This window comes from Saimiri boliviensis, chromosome 4 (assembly GCF_048565385.1).
Source record: "Saimiri boliviensis isolate mSaiBol1 chromosome 4, mSaiBol1.pri, whole genome shotgun sequence".
NCBI classification, from domain to species: Eukaryota; Metazoa; Chordata; class Mammalia; order Primates; family Cebidae; genus Saimiri; species Saimiri boliviensis.
Window position 1 is genome coordinate 165773279 of NC_133452.1, and position 20311 is coordinate 165793589.

Genomic DNA, 20311 nt, shown 5'->3' on the forward strand with positions numbered 1-20311 from the left:
AATGTTCATATCCTTTACTAATTTTTCTGTTAAAGTCTTTAAACAGAAGTGCCCTTAAAAATCAAATAGGGGCCGGGCGCGGTGGCTCATGCCTGTAATCCCAGCACTTTGGGAGGCCGAGGTGGGTGGATCACGAGGTCAAGAGATCGAGAGCATCCTGGTCAACATGGTGAAACCCCGTCTCTACTAAAAATACAAAAAATTAGCTGCGCCTGGTGGCGCGTGCCTGTAATCCCAGCTACTCAGGAGGCTGAGGCAGGAGAATTGCCTGAACCCATGAGACCGAGGTTGCGGTGAGCTGACATCGCGCCATTGCACTCCAGCCTGGGTAACAAGAGCGAAACTCCGTCTCAAAAAAAAAGAAAAAAAAAAAAAATCGAATAGGGAACTTGCATATCAACATTTTAAATGCACATGTCCTTTGGCTGATCAGTTCTAATATGTGGCATTTATCCTAGAAATAAATTCTTAAAAGAATATAAAGGTACTGAATGATATTCCCTCTCGTATGCATCAATGGGGTTAGTTAAGTAAATTATGGAACACCCATACAATACTACTTAGCTATTAAAGAATAAGCTGATCTGTGAAGCTCTCCAAGTGGTCTTAACCAAAAAGAGTTAGGGTACAAAATCACATTATGCTACTATAAATGTTTTAAAATGTATAAATACTTATTCACTAAACCAAATGTTTACTAAGTGCTACTACGTTGCCGGTAGTGTTGTAGAAAAATATGCACAAAATATAATGGTTAACTCTAAAGAGTGGGACGCTTTTCCTTTTATGGTCGTTTTGCAACTTGAGTTTTTTTTTTATGGTACATATGTATACTTAAATAAAATAATTCGTACAGCTTACTATAATGGTCTTTTTATTGATCTGTCTCTCCTACCCGCCAGTGATAACGCCAAAGACAGACACTCAGCTTTGTCTTTACCACTCAGTTGGTTTTTCGTTGAAATGATGTAGATAAATGTGGGCGTGCTTGGGCCGTCCGCAGGGCCTGGGGTCGGGCGGCGGAGCGCGAGCTGGGCGGGGCGGGAGGTGGCAGCGGGGGTCCTCTCTGCTAACCAGAGAGACGAGCCGCCGTGTTCCTAGAGAGGAAGGGAACCGCCGGATTCCGCGACTCGGCTGTGGGCGCCGCGAGGCCGGAAGCTTGTGTGCGCCGGCCCAGCTCTCGGAGGCGGCAGCAAGCTCCGCCGGCCCCGCGCCCCCTGTCGGCCCCCGCCGGCCCCCGCCAGACCCCCGCCAGACCCCCGCCAGGCTCCCGCCAGCCCCGCCTGCCCAGCTCCCGGAGGCGGCCGCCGGCTCCCGCCAGCCCCGCGGCCCGTGCCCTGAGGAGACCGGCGCCCTCGGCTAGGGAGCCTCGGCCTCTGTGCTCCGGCGGGAGCCTTTCAGAGGTCGGCCAGGGCTTTGTTGTGCGCGTTCCTGCACTTTTCGTCCATCAACAAGCAATTAGATACGCGGGTATCGCGTGCTGGCGCGGTGCTAGATGCTGGGTGTCATCTCAGAAAAGTACGTTCTTGGGCGCGCCTGAGGGTGCTGGCTGCTGGGATCTAGGTGCTCTACGTGCATTCGTGAAGAAGCCCACCAGTGTTTGTTGAAAACCAGGTACGTGCCGGGCTTGTGGAGTCTGTGCAGCGATGAACCCCTGTTCTCAAGCCGGGTGGGGATGGGGTGGGTGATCTGTAATACGTGATGGAGGAGATGAGGGTTGGGTGCAGTTTTCCATGGGAACACCGCATCTCTACCTGTGGCTTAGTTTTCCTGTCTATCTGTTAGGGTTAGGGGTGGCCAGGGAGGGTTTTACAGAGAACTTTTGCCCTGGGCCTTGGGAATTTATCCCTAGAAGGGCGGTCCTGATTGTATAGAGTGGGTAAAAACAAATTAAGAACTTAGCATGTCAGTGACACAAGGAATTTGGGAAGACCGCGGCTTTCTTGAAAGTAGGAACTAAGTCTTTTATTCCAGAGTTAGCTTTATGCCTGGAAAATAATGAAGTGCTCCGCAAATGTGTTTTTTGAGTGACAAACATGTCATCAAAATCCAGTACAGATTAGATCCTGGGGAGTATGAATTTACTTCAACGAGTTTAATGAAAACTTTGTGTTTAATGTGTGTGAGGTATGTTGAATATGGTCAGAATTGTGCTTTAGGAAATATTAACCCAGTGACCCTAGAAGCAAGGAGTGAGGCAGGAATACCATAACAGAACATTATTGTGACAGTGAATGAAAATGATAGTAAAAGAATAAGGAAGGAATGGCTGCAAGAGGCGTTTTAAAGAATTGACTGATTGTATATAGAGGGTTTTAAAAAGATTGAATGCATGAAAGGTGACAGTGATGCCAGTAGAAATGGAGAAATACAGAGTGAGTGCAGCTTTGAGGGACCCTGATCTCAGTTTGGGATCTGTTGAAATTATAGTGCAGGAGAGGCCAAGAGCTGCTGGCATTTCAAGGTGTGGGTTTGGATTGAAAAAAGCAAGCTGGAGCCAAAGATTTGAGACTTCTTAGAACCGAGGTTTATTGTGATTGTTACTAAAGAGATCACAGAGGAAAAAATGAAGAGGGAAAAAAGAACTTGATGCGTGTCTCCTGTTTCACTTATGTATTGTTGCATCAAAAATAAAATTCTAAACTTAAGTGGCGGAAAGCAGACTCAGCTTATTATTCCACAGGATTCCGCAGGTTGACTAGGCAGTTCTGCTGGTCTTACCTGGAGTTACTAATCTAACTATATTCACCTGGAGACTTATCTGAGCCCTAGGCCCAGTAGGGCTTTAGCTTGAGCATTTAGATTCTCATCCACATGACCTCTACATAGCTAGCTTGATCTTCCTGACAGCATGGCAGTCTCATGGCAGTGAGCCAAGAGCTACAGCAGTACTCCCTCTTACAATGTTGTTTCTCCCGTATTCCGTTGGTTAAAGCAAGTCATAGGCCAGAACAGATTCAAGGGAAAGAAAAATAGATGCCACCCGTTGATGAGAACAGTGGCAAAATCTCATCACAAAAGGTATTTGAGGATGGGAGACTTTGGACAGTCTGTTACACCTACATTTAAAGTAAAATATTCAATGAGAGATACACAGACATAGATGACCTTTCAGACCGTATTGTTTGTCCATGAAGGCAGCCATCTGGCTTCTCAGTGGGTAAAATCATGTCTTCTTCCCAGCTAAAGTGCAAGCTGCTCAAGCTTTCTTATTGCTGACCCTTCTTCCCTTATATCCTACATCCCTTACCTCTGGACTCAGCTCTGTTAGTACTAGATCAAGATAGACCTCTGATTCATTTCACTGATAATAGAAGCAAGCAGGCTCAGCTTTTGAACATTACCTACTGTGGGGACAAAATACAAGTAGGTCACATACTGTTTTGTAGCTCTTATAATTTGCATGTTGCTGATCAGTTCTTATGCCTCAGATCTGTATTTCTGAATATAGACCCCCAAGCTGAGTGAACCTTTAGCCTCTAAGCTCAATATGTATGAAGCTTTGCCAGGCCCTGCTCCTGGAAATGAAGATGGCCTTGTGAAAGTGAAGGAAGAAGATCCCACCTGGGAGCAGGTGTGCAACTCAGAGGAGAGCAGCTCCCACACTCAGGAGATTTGCCGCCTGCGCTTTCGGCAATTCTGCTATCAGGAGGCTCCTGAACCCCGGGAAGCTCTGGCCCGACTCCGAGAACTTTGTCATCAATGGCTGAGACCGGAGATGCACACCAAGGAACAGATAATGGAACTGCTGGTGCTAGAGCAGTTCCTGACCATCCTGCCCAAGGAGCTCCAGCCCTTTGTGAAGACATATCCTCTGGAAAGTGGAGAGGAAGCAGTGACAGTGCTGGAGAATCTAGAGACAGGAAGTGGAGACACAGGACAACAGGTGGGAAGAGAATGTGTGTGATGGTATGGGAGAAGAAAAGGGGGACTTGTTTCAGTTTATTTTTAACTTTTTATTTTGAAATAATTTGTAATTTATAAAAGTATTAGAATAGAGAACTCCTGTAAACTCTTCTTCCAAATCTGCCAGTTGTTAACATCTGTTTCGTGAAGTCCCCTTGTTGTGTACCCTCTTGTGAAAGGAAGTGCATTCCCCCCCAATATGCATATGTGTACACACACATACATACATATACACATGCAGTATTTTTTTTCTCAAACCATTTGAGAGTTAGTTGCAGACACTATATCCTTTTACGTCATTCCGTTGCCCAGGCTGGAGTGCAGTGGTGCGATCATAGCCTCATTGCAGCCTTGAACTGCAATGGTGGAAGGCTCAGGCAATCCTCTCACCTCTGGCTCCTGAGTAGCTGGGACTGCAGGTACATGCCACCATTTTTTGTAGAGAGGGTGGGATCTTACTATGTTGCCTACGCTAATCTTGAACTTCTGGCCTCAAGTGATCCTGCTGCCTTGGCCTTTCAAAACATTGGGATTACAGGCATGAACCACCGCACCTGGCCATTCAGTGTGTATTTCTGAAGAGTGAGGACATTCTCTTGTATAACCAGAATATAAATATCAAGTTTAGGGAAATTAAAATTGTTATGATGCTATCATATAACCTTAGTCCTTATTCATATTTTGCCATGTTACCCTAATAGTGCTCTTTATGCTAATTTTTTTGTCTGATTCAGGATACAAGCCAGTATCACATATTGTACTTAGCTGCCATACCTCTAATCTTTGTGAATCTGGAGTAGCTGCTGTCTTTCTTTGTCATGACATCATTGTTTTTCAAGAGTACAGCTAATTTTTTGGAGAATATTCCCTCAATTTGAGTTTGTCTTATATTTTCTCATGCTCAGATTCAGGTTGCATATTTTGGCTATAATACCACAGAGGTAATGATGTATTCTCAGTGCATCAGTTCAGAGGTGCAGAGTGATAATTTATCCCTTTACTGATAAGGTTATAATGGTACCTGTCAGATTTCTCCACTAGAAAGTTACCTTTTGCCCCTTTGTAATTACTAAGTAATTTGTGGGAGACGTTTTGAGACAGGGTACATATCCTGTTCCTCATTAAATTTTCACCAGCTAGTTTAAACATCCACTTGTTTGTTGTTTTTGTTTTTCTGGGGTGGGATCCTTTGCCTGTCTTTTCTGCCTTATTTGCTGCTGTATCCCTAGCATCTAGAACAGTGCCTGGCTCTTAGCATTCAGTCCATATATGCATGCCTTTTCAAAGTAAATCTTTTGTTTTTAGGCCTCTGTCTGTATTCAGGGACAGGACATGTGCCCAATGGTGACAGAATACCAAAGAGTCTCTTTGGAGTGTCAGAGACTCCAGCTCCTGCCTGGGGTAACTACCCTGAAGTGTGAACCTCCACAGCTTACTCAAGAGAACCCACAAGAAGTGAGCGGTGAGTGCTAGAGAGTGACCTTAGTGAGGACACTGGGAACTGGCCACTGACACTCGTACGGCCTTCTTGTCCTCGAGTTTGATACACTGCGAAATGATTACCACAAACTAACATATATCTCACAGTTACCTTTTGTGTGTGTGTGTATAAGAATTCCTAAGATCCACTCTTAGGAAATTTCAAATATATTATACATTATTACTAACTATAGTCACCATGCTGTAAGTTAGGTTTCCAGAACTTATTCATCTTCTAACTGCAAGTTTGTACCCTTTGACCAACATCAGGTTGTATTTTTTTGTCTAACCCTGTATCTGAACAAACTTGAAGACCTGCTTTATTTTACACTGTGCTTTTGAAGCTGGTTTGTTAGTGTGTATGTGTTGTGGACGACTATATATAATAGTTAACAGTGAATCGGGGCAAGGCTTTTTTTTTCCAGCAAACTTTATTCCTTCTAGAAATGAAACAACAGTAATAAAAAGATTCCATAGTGATCCATGATGGAAGCAAAGAAAAGCAGAGCCAAAAAAAAGTGATGTTATTTTTATATTTTTGAGTTAGAATTACCGCATGTGCTCTTCATTTGGTAATTTTGTACTCTGTGTGACTTAGGCAAGTCATTTAATGAATGGGTCATTCATGTAGTCAACAGTTATCTGTTTGATATCTGTGTATACTCTGCGCTCAGCTGTGATTCTTCTCCATGTGCCTAGGATATATGAAGGCAATAATTTGGACCTTCTTGATTATTTTGAGCATTGGAAATAATCTTTTAAAGTACCAGCACAGTGGCTGGCGTTGTGCAGTCATCATCGCCATTCTGATTACTGTTGGTTCTGTGGGATCAGTACCTCCTTACAGTTTTTCTAGTTCATGGCTAACATCTCTTCTCTATTTTTTAAAACATCTTTATTTTCTGTCTCTCTCTTTATCTTCCTTTCTCTGCTTTCCTTTTTCTCCTCTGTCTCATCTCACTGCTCTCAGCATCCTTTCTTTTGTCTCTGTGTTCTCTGCTTTATCTTTCCTTTATCATCTTTTCCTTTATCTGTGATTTTTATTTTTTCTTTATGTAAAAGTGCATGACTGTAAAGCACCTGATGAGTTCATAAATCCCACTTAAGTTTTTGGGTGAGAGACCCTAAAGTTGTAGAATTTTAGAATTTCTGACAGAATGAAAGCGGTTGTGATTCTCTGTCTCACACAGTAAAGTCTACGTCTTAGTTCTTGAGTGTTTAGCAAACATAAGAACTTTGGGGAAAAAGGCTGGGTCTCCAAAAACGGTACCCTAAAGGCCACTGTGTCTCATTTAGGACTCTTGCCTTCTCTCTCTACAGGGCCTGTTTCCCGAGGATCAGCTCATCTCCATGAAAAAAAACACAGAGACAAGGCTGCAATGCCTGTGTTTAATCCAGTCAGGTCCCAGGTGAGCAGGATGCCTAGGCTTATAGGAATGTCAGTAGTGGTCTTTCTCCCTCACCTCGTGTTCCTTGCCCTTATTTTGGCTCACACTCATCCTGCTGAGAGCCATTCAGGTGGTAGAGTTCCTCTGCCTTCACCTTGTTACAGAATATCACAGAGTCTGTTGCATCATTCAAGGATCTTGTATTTACATGCCATTCATTGCTTCATTTCATACCTTGTTTAGGAGGCATGTCCAAATCTAAAGGCATGGGAGTGAGGGATGGAGTGAGGCCCCTGGTTTCAGAAAGTACTCCATTCATCTGATGCTCAGTAACTGATATTTTCTCTTTTGAAGTCTCTGATTTCTTTCCCCAGCCTGAGAACAAGGGCCCTTTCTCATACTACTTTATATTCAGCACATATACAGTTAATGTTTGCTGATAATAATGGAAATTCTATATCTCCAAGGTAATACTTAACATCCTCACAAGATGGACATTTTTTTTTTTTTAATTTTCTCAGTGGTTCATTCATTTTCCTAGTTACTCATTTACAATAAGATTTAAGTCTCCCATTTAAGTCCTCTTGCACTCTTGCACAATGCCCTCACATGAGTTTCCTCAAGACACTGTTTTCATGGGTTTCTCTCCTTGCTCAGTTCTCTTCTATAGCTTCTTTTTTTTTTTTTTTTTTTTTTTTTTTTTTTAGGCAGAGTTTCCCTCTTGTTACCCAGGCTGGAGTGCAATGGCACGATCTTGGCTCACTGCAACCTCCGCCTCCTGGGTTCAGGTGGTTCTTCTGCCTCAGCCTCCCGAGTAGCTGGGATTACAGGCATGCGACACCACGCCCAGCTAATTTTTTGTATTTTTTAGTAGAGACGGGGTTTCACCATGTTGACCAGGATGGTCTTGATCTCTTGACCTCGTGATCCACCCGCCTCGGCCTCCCAAAGTGCTAGGATTACAGGCTTGAGCCACCGCGCCCGGCTCTTTGATGGCTTCTAATTGGTTTTTAATTCTGTCAGACCCAGTTTCTCCTGTTATTAACAAATAATTCCTGAAAAGAAGTGTCTAGAAAATAAAACCTACCCGTACACATTTTGAAAATCAGCATCATTCTCTTAAATGTAATATAATAGTATAATGTAGAAACAAAAAAGTTATTTATTTTAAAAGTAGTGTTTCAGAATGTAAGTACTTGACATGATTATAACTAAGGAAATAAAAACATAGGTGTTTGCACTGAAGTATAATTAGTATTAAGTTAAAATTAGGGAGGAATAAGATGAGAAGTTCAGGAAAATCAAAGGGCAATGATATAGGTGGACAGAGGAATGAAACTGGTATTCAGTCAAAGAATACAAGGCTAAACAGAGAACGTGGGGCACTTAATTGAAGTAGGGCTTAGATGTTGTAAATTGAATTGTGTCCCTCCAAAATATATATGAAAATCTTAACCCCAAGTACCTGTGAATGTGATCTGACTTGGAAATAGGCTCTGTCTCAGTCCATTTTGTGTTGCTAATAACAGAATTTCTGAGACTGGGTAATTTATTTTTAAAAGAAGTTTATTTAGCTCAAAATTCTGTAACCTGAGAAGTCCAAGATCATCAGCCTATCTGGAGGATCTCATGCTGCTTCAGCTCATGGCAGAAGGTGGAATGATGGAGAATCAAATATGTGCAAAGAGACCAAACATTAGAGGCAGTCATCCGTTAAACAGCCGGCTCTTGGAGCTGAGCAAGGGCAAGAATAGAAAGCTTATTCAAAGAAATAACAACAGGCTGGGTGCAGTGGCTCTCACCTGTAATCCAGCACTTTGGGAGGCCAAGGCAGGAGGGTTGCTTGAGACAAGGAGTTTGAGAACAGCCTGTGCAACACAGCAAGACCCTGTATCTAATTTTTTAAAAAAATTTATTTATTTTACTTTAGGTGTATACTATATCTGGCATTTCTCCCCATGTTATCCCTCCCCACTCCCCCTTCCTCCCCACCCCCAATTTCTCTCCCCACCCCCGCAACTGCCCCCGGTGTGTGATATTCCTCTCCCTGAGTCCATTTGTTCTCGTTGTTCAACACCCACCTATGAGTGAGAACATACTGTGGTTGGCTTTCTGTTCTTGTGACAGTTTGAGGAGAAAGATGGTTTGCAGATTCATGCAGTCCCTACAAAGGACATGAACTCGTTGTTTTTTTATGGCTGCGTAGTATTCCATGGTGTATATGTACCACATTTTCTTTGTCCAGTCTATCATTGATGGGCATTTGGGTTGGTTCCAGGTCTTTGCTGTTGTACACAGGGCTGCAGTGAATATACGTGTGCTTGTGTCTTTATAGTAGAACAGTTTATAGTTCTTTGGGTATATACCCAGTAATGGGATTGCTGGGTCAAATGAAATTTCCATTTCTAGATCCTTGAGAAACTGCCACACTGTCTTCCATAATGGTTCAACTAATTTACACTCCCACCAACTGTGTAGGAGTGTTCCTATTTCTCCACATCCTCTCCGGTATCTGTTGTCTCCAGATGTTTTTTTTTTTTTTTTTTTGTGAGATGGAGTTTCGCTCTTGTTACCCAGGCTAGAGTGCAATGGCGCCATCTCGGCTCACCGCAACCTCTGCCTCCTGGGTTCAGGCAATTCTCCTGCCTCAGCCTCCTGAGTAGCTGGGATTACAGGCACGTGCCACCATGCCCAGCTAATTTTTTGTATTTTTAGTAGAGACACGGTTTCACCATGTTGACCAGGATGGTCTCGATCTCTTGACCTCGTGGTCTACCCGCCTTGGCTTCCCAAAGTGCTGAGATTACAGGCTTGAGCCACTGTGCCCAGCCGTCTCCAGAATTTTTAATGATTGCCATTCTAACTGGCGTGAGATGATATCTCAATGTGGTTTTGATTTGCATTTTTGTAATGACCAGTGATGATGAGCATTTTTTCATGTTTTTTGGCCTCATATATGTCTTCTTTTGAAAAGTGTTCATATTCTTCGCCCACTTTTGAATGGGATTGTTTGTTTTTTTCTTGTATCTCTGTTTTAGTTCTTCATAGATTCTGGATATTAGCTCTTTGTCAGATGGGTAGATTGCAAAAATTTTTTCCCATTCTGTTGGTTGCCGATTCGCTCTAATGATTGTTTCTTTTGCTGTACAGAGGCTCTGGAGCTTAATTAGATCCCATTTGTCTATCTTGGCTTTTATTGCCATTGCTTTTGGTGTTTTAGTCATGAAGTCCTTGCCTATGCCTATGTCCTGGATGGTTTTGCCTACATATGCTTCTAGTGTTTTTATGGTGTTAGATTTTACATTTAAATCTTTGATCCATCTGGAGTTAATTTTAGTGTAAGGTGACAGGTAGGGGTCCAGTTTCTGCTTTCTGCACATTGCTAGCCAGTTTTCCCAACACCGTGTATTAAACATGGAGTCCTTTCCCCATTGCTTGTTTTTGCTGGATTTGTCAAAGATCAGATGGTTGTAGATGCATGGTGTTTCTTCTGGGGTCTCTGTTCTGTTCCATTGGTCTGTGTCTGTCTTGGTACCAGTACCATTGCTGTTTTGATTACTGTAGCCTTGTAGTATAGTTTGAAGTCTGGCAATGTGATGCCTCCAGCTTTGTTCTATTTGCTTAGGATTGTCTTGACTATGCGGGGTCTCTTGTGATTTCATATGAAGTTTAAAGTGGTTTTTTCCAGTTCTGCAAAGAAGGCATTGGTAGCTTGATGGGAATAGCATTGAATCTATAGATTACTTAGGGCAGTACGGCCATTTTCACAATACTGATTCTTCCTAACCATGAGCATAGAATGCTTCTCCATCTGTTTGTGTCCTCTCTTTTTTTTTTTTTTTTTTTAAGACGGAGTTTCGCTCTTGTTACCCAGGCTGGAATGCAATGGCGCGATCTCGGCTCACCGCAACCTCCGCCTCCTGGGTTCAAGCACTTCTCCTGCCTCAGCCTCCTGAGTAGCTGGGATTACAGGCATGTGCCACCATGCCCAGCTAATTTTTTTTTTTTTTTGTATCTTTAGTAGAGACGGGGTTTCACCATGTTGACCAGGATGGTCTTGATCTGTTGACCTCGTGATCCACCCGCCTCAGCCTCCCAAAGTGCTGGGATTACAGGCTTGAGCCACCGCGCCCGGCTTGTGTCCTCTCTTATTTTGTTGAGCAGTGGTTTGTACTTCTCCTTGAAGAGGTCCTTTACATCCTTTGTTAGTTAAGTATTCCTAAGTATTTTAGTCTTTGTATCAATTGTGAGTGGAAGTTCGCTCTTGATTTGCTGTCTGTCTGTTATTGGTATATAGGAATGCTTGTGATTTCTGCACATTGATTTTGAATCCTGAGACTTTGCTGAAGTTGCTTATCAGTTTGAGAAGATTTTGGGTTGAGACAGTGGGGCCTTCTAGGTATACAATCATGTCATCTGCAAATAGAGACAGTTTGACTTCCTCCTTTCCTAATTGAATACCTTTTATTTCTTTTTCTTGCCTGATTGCTCTGGCTAGAACTTCCAATACTATATTGAATAGGAGTGGTGAGAGAGGGCATCCTTGTCTAGTGCCTGATTTCAAAGGGAATTTTTCCAGCTTTTGCCTGTTCAGTATGATATTGGCTGTAGGTTTGTCATATATAGCTTTTATCATTTTATGATACGTTCCATCAATACCTAGTTTATTGAGAGTTTTTAGCATGAAGTGCTGTTGGATTTTATTGAAGGCCTTCTCTGCATCTGTTGAGATAATCGTGGTTTTTGTCTTTGCTTCTTTTTATGTGATGGATTACATTTATGGCTTTGCATATGTTGAACCAGTCTTGCAGCCCCAGGATGAAGCCTACTTGGTCGTGATGGATAAGCTTCTTGATGTGCTGTTGTAGTCTGTTTGCCAGTATTTTATTGAAGATTTTTACGTCAATGTTCATCATGGATATTGGCCTGAAGTTTTCTTTTTCAGTTGAGTCTCTGCCTGGTTTTGGTATGAGGATGATGTTGGTCTCATAAAATGAGTTAGGGAGGATTCCCTCCTTTTGTATTGTTTGATACAGTTTCAGAAGTAATGGAAGCAGCTCCTCTTTGTACATCTGGTAGAATTCGGCTGTGAACCCATCTGGACCTGGACTTTTTTTGGTTGGTAGGCTATTGGTTGCTGCCTCTACTTCAGCCATTGTTATTGGTCTATTCAGGGTTTCAGCTTCCTCCTGGTTTAGTCTTGGTAGAATACAAGTGTCTAGGAATTTATCCATTTCTTCCTGGTTTACTGGTTTATGTGAGTAGAGCTGTTTGTAGTAATCTCTGATGTTAGTTTGTATTTTTGTGGGAACAGTGGTGATATCCCCTTCATTGTTTTTTATTGCATGTATTTGATTCTTCTCCCTTTTCCTTTTTATTATTCTGGCTAGCGGTCTATTTTGTTGATCTTTTCAAAAAACCATCTCCTGGATTTATTGATTTTTTTTGGAGGGTTTTTTGTGTCTCTATCTCCTTCAGTTCAGCTTTGACCTTAGTTATTTCTTGTCTTCTGCTAGCTTTTGAGTTTTTTTGCTCTTGCTCCTCTAGCTATCTCAATTTTGATGATAGGGTGTCGATTTTAGATCTTTCCTCTCTTCTCTGGTGGGCATTTGTTGCTATAGATTTCCCTCTCAACACTGCTTTAAAGGTGTCTCAGAGATTCTACTAAGTTGTGCCTTCATTCTGATTGGTTTTGAAGAACATCTTTATTTCTGCCTTCATTTCATTGTTTATCCAGTTGACTCTCAGAAGCAAGTTGTTCAGTTTCCAAGTAGTTGTGCAGGTTTGAGTGTGTTATTGCGCTGTGCTCTGATAGACTGTTTGTTATGATTTCTGTTTTTTTTGCATTTGCTGAGGAGTGATTTGCTTCCAATGATGTTGTTAATTTTAGAGTAAGTGCAATGTGGTGCTGAGAAAAATGTATATTCTGTGGAATTGGGGTGGAGTGTTCTGTATATGTCTATTAGGTCTGCTTGGTCCACCTCTGCATTCAAGTCCTGGATATCCTTGTTAATTTTCTCTCTTGTTGATCTGTCTAATATTGACAGTGGAGTGTTGAAGTCTCCTACTATTATTATGTGGGAGTCTAAATCTTGTTTTAGGTCATTAAGAACTTGCTTTATGTATCTGGGTGCTCCTGTGTTGGGGCGTATATATTTAGGATAGTTAGCTCTTCCTGTTGGATTGATCCTTTTACCATTATGTAGTGTCTTTCTTTGTATCTTTTGATCTTTGTTGGTTTGAAGTCCATTTTATCAGAGACTAGGATTGCAACCCCTGCCTTGTTTTGTTCTCCATTTGTTTGGTAAATCATCTTCCATCCCCTTATTTTGAGTCTATGTGGGTCTTTGTATGTGAGATGAGTTTCCTGAATACAGTACACCCATGGGTTCTTTTTATCCAGTTTGCCAGTCTGTGTCTTTTGATTGGAGTGTTTAGGCCATTTACATTCAGTGTTAATATTGTCATGTGTGAATGTGATCCTGCCATTTTGTTACTGGCTGGTTTTCTTTCCCATTAGTTGACTCATGTTCTTCATTGCATTTTTGGTCTTTGCCAACTGGTTTGCTTTTGCAGTGTCTGCTACTTGTTCGTTTCCGTGCTTACTGTTTCTTTCAAGAGCTCTTGTAGGGCAGGTCTGGTGGTGACAAAATCTCTCAATAGTTGCTTGTCTGTAAAGGATTTTATTTCTCCTTCACTTATGAAGCTTAGTTTGGCTGGATATGAGATTCTGGGTTGAAAGTTCTTTTCTTTAAGGATGTTAAACATTGGCCCCCACTCTCTTCTCGCTTATAGGGTTTCTGCCAGGAGATCTCCTGTGAGTCTGATTGGCTTCCCTCTGCGGGTGACCTGGCCTTTCTCTCTGCCTGCCCTTAGCATTTTTTCCTTCATTTCAACCCTGGTGAATCTGATGATTATGTGCCTTGGGGTTGCTTTTCTTGAGCAATATCTTTGTGGAGTTCTCTGTATTTTTTGAATTTGAAATTTGGACTGCCTTGCTAGGCTTGGGAAGTTCTCCTGGATAATATCCTGGAGCGTGTTTTCCAGCTTGGATTCATTCTCCCAATCACATTCAGGTACACCGATAAAACGTAGAGTAGGTCTTTTCACATAATCCCATATTTCTTGGAGGTTTTGTTCATTTCTCTTCACTCTTTTTTCTCTTGTTTTGCCTTCTCTTTTTATTTCATTGAGTTAATCTTCAACCTCTGATATCCTTTCTTCTGCTTGATCGATTTGGCTATTAAAACTTGTGTTTGCTTCACGTAGTTCTCATGCTGTGTTTTTCAACTCCATCAAGTCATTTATGTTCTTCTCCAAGCTGGTTATTGTAGTTAGCATTTCATCTAACCTTTTTTCAAGGTCTTTGGTTTCTATGCATTGAATTAGAACGTGTTCCTTTAGCTCAGAAAAGTTTGTTACTATCCACCTTCTGAAGCCTGTTTCTGTCAGTTTGTCGCACTCCTTGGTCAAGTTGTGATCCTGTGTTGTTGAGGAGTTGTGATCCCTTGAAGGAGAAAAGGTGTTCTGGTCTTTGATGGCTTCATCATTTTTGCGCTGTTTTTCCTTATCTTTGTGGATTTACCTGGCTATGTTGTCAGGGAGCTGCTTGATGAGGTCGTTTGTCTGCCTTTGGAGGTGCTGCTGGGTTTTTAGGGACTCCGTCAGGTTGCTAGGAAAGCTTCCTGTGTCTTTTTTGTTTATACTGGGAGACTAAGCCTGCCTCTTCCGCTGACCTGTAGGCGCTGCTGGGTTGTCAAGAAGGCCGTCCCGTCCCGTTACTATGTAGGCTTCCTGTGTTTTTTGTGAAAACATGTAGCCCAATCCCACCCCTCTGGTGGTGGGTTGTGCCCTTCCTCCATTGGGCTGGATCACTCAGGGCTCATCTCAGACTGTAGCACTGGCTGTGCAACCTACTAGAGTCAGAGCTTCAGCACTCTGAGGTTCGTGGGGGAGGGTAGGGACCCAGCCGTCTCCCCCTTTCAGCTTCCTCTCTCTCTGGTCATGGGGTAGGAGTCTGCCCAGCTGCTCCCGCTTACAGCTCCCTCTCTCTCCGGGTGGAGGGAAGGGGCAGCAGCTCAGTCCGCAGGCTCTTATCCGTGCTTATAATTCCTGGTGCTTGACTGGTAGAGATCCCCTGTTCTGTGTATTGCTGAGGCTTTAGGGGAAGCGCTGTATGTGGACCAGAGTGCCAGAGGAGAGCATCTGACTCGTCGGTCAGATGCAGTTTCTGGGTGAAGCGGCACCCCTCCCCACCTCAGTCTGCCCTGAGTGGGCTTTGCTCACCATCAGACCAGACCTGTTGACATGCACCTGCTACCTCTGCTGGAGATAGGAGATCTCTAGATTTCTGCATCTCTCTCACTGGGTGTTGCGCATTGGAGTTATGTCTAATCGGCTATCTTGGATCATCAGCCGACCCTTTATCTGTTTTTTAAAAAAAGAGAGAAATACTAAAAAACTTTGCAAAACTTGAGAAATATATAAATGTCCAGGTACAGGAAGATCTGAGAACACCGAGCAGAGTCATCCCAAGTAAGACTATTTGAAAGTATATAATAATCAAACTCTTAATGGTCAAGGAAAAAGAGAGGACCTTAGAAGCAGCAAGAGAAGAAACAAATAGGGAGCTCCAAAACATCTGCCAACAGACTTCTCAGTGGCAATCATGCGAGCCAGGAGAAAGTAGAATGACGTTTTCAAAGTACTCAAAGAAAAAAAACTGACATTCAAGAATATTGTATCTAGGAAAATTATCTTTCTTATATGGAGGAGAAAGTCTTTTCCAGACAAAAGCTGAGAGAGTATACTACCACCAGACCCATCTTATAAGAAATGCTAAAGGGAATTCTTCAGTCTAAAAGAAAAGAAGACTAATGTACATAAAGAAAACTTTTGAAGGCATAAAGGTCACTGATAAAATTAAGTACATGGACAAATCCAGAATACTTTATTACTGTAGTGGTGACATACAATATACTAAAAAATGTACTATGAAGTCCCAACACGTACCTATCAAAAGCAGTAATAGGACTGGACACAGTGGCTTATGCCTGTAAACCCAGTTCTTTGGGAGGCTGAAGTGGGAGGATCACTTGAGACTAGGAGTTTGAGACCAGCCTGGGCCATATGGTAAGACCCTGACTCTACACCTGGGGACAGGAGACAGACTGAGACCATATCTTTAAAACAAAACTAAACTAAACTAAACAAATAATAATAGCTAGCAACCTGTTAAGAGATAGATAGTATAAAGTTATAAATTGAGACAATGAAAAGTCAGAATCCAGAAGGATTGAATTAAAGCATAGAACATTATTTCTGTGTGTTTCTGCCTTTGTTTCTGCTCTTGTATTTGGGATCTGAGATAAGTTGTCATTTCTTTAAAATAACTTATATCTAAAGGTCTTCTTTGTAAGCCTCATGATGACTACAATGCAAAGACCTATAACAAACTTCCTAAAAATAGAAGGCAACAAATGACAGCAAACTATAAGAGAAAATCATGTAGCCATAGAGGTTTTTCTTTGTTGTTGTTGTGTGGGACAAAGTTTCACTCTTTCACTGAGGCTGGAGAGCAATGGTATCATTTCAGCTCACTGCAGCTTCTGCCTCTTGAGCTCAAGTGATCCTCCCACCTCAGCCTCCTGAGTAGCTGAAACCACAGGTATGCACCACCATGCCTGGCTAATTTTTTTGTAGGGCTGAGTTTTTGCCATGTTATCCAGGCTGGCTTTGAACTTCTGGACTCAAGTAATTTGCCCATCTTGACCTCTCAAAGTGCTGGGATTACAGACGTGAGACACCATGCCTGGCTGTATATAACAATTATAAATAACTATGCATGCAACACCAGAGCTCCCAAGTATATAAAGAAAACATTAAGGAGAGATAGACTGCAATACAATAATAGTAGGAGATTTTAATATCCCAGTCTCAGTAATTAACACATCATCCAGACAGAAAATCAACAAAGCAGCAATGGAATTAAACTACATACTAGATCTAATAACCCTGACATTTACTGAACATGTCATCCAACTGCTACCAAATACACATTCATTTCATCAGTACATGGAACATTCTTAAGAATAGACTGTATCTTAGGCCACAAACAAATCTGAACAAATTAAAAAAAAATGTAAATCATATCAAGTGTCTTTTCTGGTCACAGTGGAATAAACGTGAAAAGCAATAGCAAGAAAAACCTTGGAAACTACACAAACGTGGAAATTAAATAGCATGCTTGTGAACAACTAATTTGTCAGGGAAGAAATTAAGATGGAAATTTAAAAAATGGCTTGAAACAAATGAAAATAGAAAATGTGACATAACAGTTTGTGGGATACAGAAAAAGCAGTACTAAGAAGGAAATTTATAGCAATAAACACCTATATCCTAAAAGTCAAAAGACATTAAATAAACAGTCTAATGAAACACCTCAAGGAACTAGAAAAGCAAGAACAAACCCAAAATTAGTAGAAGGAAACCAGTAATAAAGATTAGAGCAGAAATAATTGAAATTGAGACCAAAAAACCCCCCAGAAGAACAATGATACAAGAAGTTGGATTTTTTGAAAAGGTAAACAAAATCAACAAGCCTTTAGCTAGATAAACAAAAAAGGAGAAGACCCAAATGAATAAAATCAGAAATGTGAAAGACATAACAGCCGAGACCTCAGAAATAAAAAGAACCGTTAGAGACTATTTTGAACAACTATATGACAATAAATTGGAAAACCTAGAAGAAATGGATACATTCCTGGTTACATGCCAACTACCAAGATTGAACCATGAAGAAAACCTCAGCAAACCAATAATGAGTAGAATCTGTAATAAAACATCTTCCATGAAAAGCCCAGGACCTGTTGGCTTCCCTGCTGAATTCTCCCAAACATTTAAAAAAGAACTGATGCCAATCCTTTCAAATGCTTAAAAAAAAAAAAAAAAAAAAAAAAAAAATTGAAAAGGAGGGGCTACTTCCAAACGCATTCTGTGAGGCCAGCCAAACCAGACTGATACCAAAACCAGGTTAGGATACAACATAAAAAGAAAACCACAGACCGATGTCACCATTGAGCATATATGCAAAAATTCTCAACGAAACACTAGCAAACTGAATTCAACAACACATTAAAAAAATCATTCACCGTGATCAAGTGGGATTCACTACAGGGATTCATTTATTTATGCAATAAATGTGATATATTAATATAATCAGGAACAAAAACTGTATGATTATTTCAGTAGGTGCTGAAAAGCATTTGATAAAATTCATTGATTTTAGATTAAAAGCCTTGTCAAAATTGGTATAAAAGGAACATACCTCAAAATAGTAAGAGCCATATATGACAGACCCACAGCTGACGTTGTACTGAACAGGGAAAAACTGAAGACCTTTTCTCTAAGAACTGGAACAAGACCAGGATGCCCACTCTCACCACTGTTCAACATAATATTCAAAATCCTGGTCAGAGCAATTAAGCAAGAGAAAGAAGTAAATGGCATCCAAACTGGATAGCAAAAAGTAAGGTTAGTCTGTTCGCAGATGGTATAATCTTATACCTGGAAAAACCTGAAGACTACAAAAAAATTGTTAGTGCTGATAAGCAAGTAAAGTTGCAGGATAAAAAATCAATACACAAAAGTCAGTAGCATTTATATACTCCAATAGTGAACAATCTGAAAGAGAAACCAAGAAAATAATCACATTTACAGTAGCTATGAAAAAATGTAAAATACCTAGGGAATTTAAATACTAAACACTAAAAAATTTAAAAATCAAGTTTAACTTAATTTAGTATTTTAATTTAGTGTTTAAATTCCCTAGGTATTTTATAATTTTTAGTATTTTATAATTTAGTATTTAATTTAAATACTAAAGAAGTGAAAGACCTATATAAGGAAAACTAAAACTCTCATGGAACAAATTGAAGAGGACACAAAAACAATGGAAAGATATTCCATGCTCATGAATTGGAAGAATGGTTATTATTAAAATGACAGTACTTCCCAAAGCAATTTACAGATTGAGTGCAATCTCTATCAAAATACCAATGACATTCTTCACAAAAATCAGGGGGAAAAAAAAGTCATGTGGCAAGCCCTAAATCCAATGACTCGTATTCTTTTTTTTTTTTTTTTTGACTCGTATTCTTATAAGAAATCCATATTTCCAAATTGACCAAGGCGTTGTAAAACGAAAGAAAGATGCCCAAGTAAAGAAATACACACAGGGAGAATGCCATGTGATGACTGAGGCAGATATTTGTGTAACACATCTACAAGTCAAGGGATCCAAGAATTGCTGACAAACACTAAAAACTTGGAGAGAAGCAAGGTAAATTACCCCATAGAGCTTTCAAAGATAACATGGCCCTACTGATACCTTGATTTTGGATTTCTAGCCTCCAGAGCTATGAGAGATTACAATTCTGTTTTCCACTATTGAGGTTGTGGTACTTTGTTACTAGAGCCATAGGAAAGCAATATAAGTTACAAGACAAATTATGAACAGATAAAGGGGAGAAAATAAGGTATGATATTACAGGTAGAACCCGTTATTGTGTTTCATTTTATTTGCTTTGCATATACTGCTTTTTTTTTTCTTTTTCAAACAAGTTGAAAGTGGCAACCGTGTGTGGAACAAGTCTGTCAGTCCCGTTTTTCTGACAGTAGTGCTCACTTTGTGTCTCTGTCACATTCTGGCAATTCCTGCAGTGTTTCAAACTTTATTATTATACCTGTCATGGTGATCTGTGATCACTTATTTTTGATGTTATTATTGTGTTTGTTTTAGTGTGCCAGAAACCATGCTTAAGATGGCAAATCTAATTGATAAACATTGTATGTGTCCTGACTGCCCCATTGACCAGCTGTTCCCCCATCTCTTTTCCTTTCCTTGGTTCTTGCTATGTCCTGAGACACAATAATATTGAAATGAAGCCAATTATACTACTACCACTATAGTGACCTCTAAGTGTTCAAGTGAAAGGAAGAGTCACATGCCTGTCAGATTAAATCAAAAGCTAGAAGTGATTAAGCATAGAAAGGCATGTTGAAAGCCAAGATAGACCAAAAGGCAGGAGGCTTCTCGTGCCAGAGAGGCAAGTTGTGAATGCAAAGGAAATGTTCTTGAAGAAAATGCAAAGTGCTACTCTGGTGAACATACAAATGATAAGAAAGCAAATAAATAAATAAATAAATAATCACACCAACCATGGCATTGCCTCTAGCCAAAGACTAACCCAGAGCAAATCCCTTACTTTCTTCAGTTCTGTGAAGCTGAGAGAAGTGAGGAAGCTACAAAAGAATAATTGGAAGCTAGCACACATTGGTTCATGAGGTGTAAGGAAGAAGCCGTCTCCTTAAAATGCCTCAGCAACAAGTCCTGATGTAAATGCTGCAGCAGGTTATCGAGATTCTAGCCAAAATTACCAATGAAGGTGGCTACAATAAACAGGTATTCAGTGTAGATGAAACAACCTTATATTGGAAGAACATGCCATCTAGGACTTCGATTGCTAGAGAGAAGTCAG

The 20311-nt window shown here is 40.8% G+C and overlaps 1 protein-coding gene across 2 annotated transcripts in view; it reads left to right on the plus strand.

Annotated features, from left to right (window-relative positions):
- Window positions 1–937: 937 nt before the first annotated feature.
- Window positions 938–20311, plus strand: part of PGBD1 (piggyBac transposable element derived 1) — a 28898-nt gene continuing 9524 nt past the window's right edge. Inside the window, exons 1-4 of one of the 2 annotated variants that reach the window (XM_010332697.3) lie at window positions 938–1614; window positions 3432–3886; window positions 5212–5368; window positions 6706–6794. In XM_010332697.3, the coding sequence (XP_010330999.1) occupies window positions 3491–3886; window positions 5212–5368; window positions 6706–6794 (642 nt within the window). In that variant the 5' untranslated portion in view covers window positions 938–1614; window positions 3432–3490. The remainder of the gene's footprint in view (window positions 1615–3431; window positions 3887–5211; window positions 5369–6705; window positions 6795–20311) is intronic. The other variant, XM_010332698.3, reaches the window with a different exon arrangement.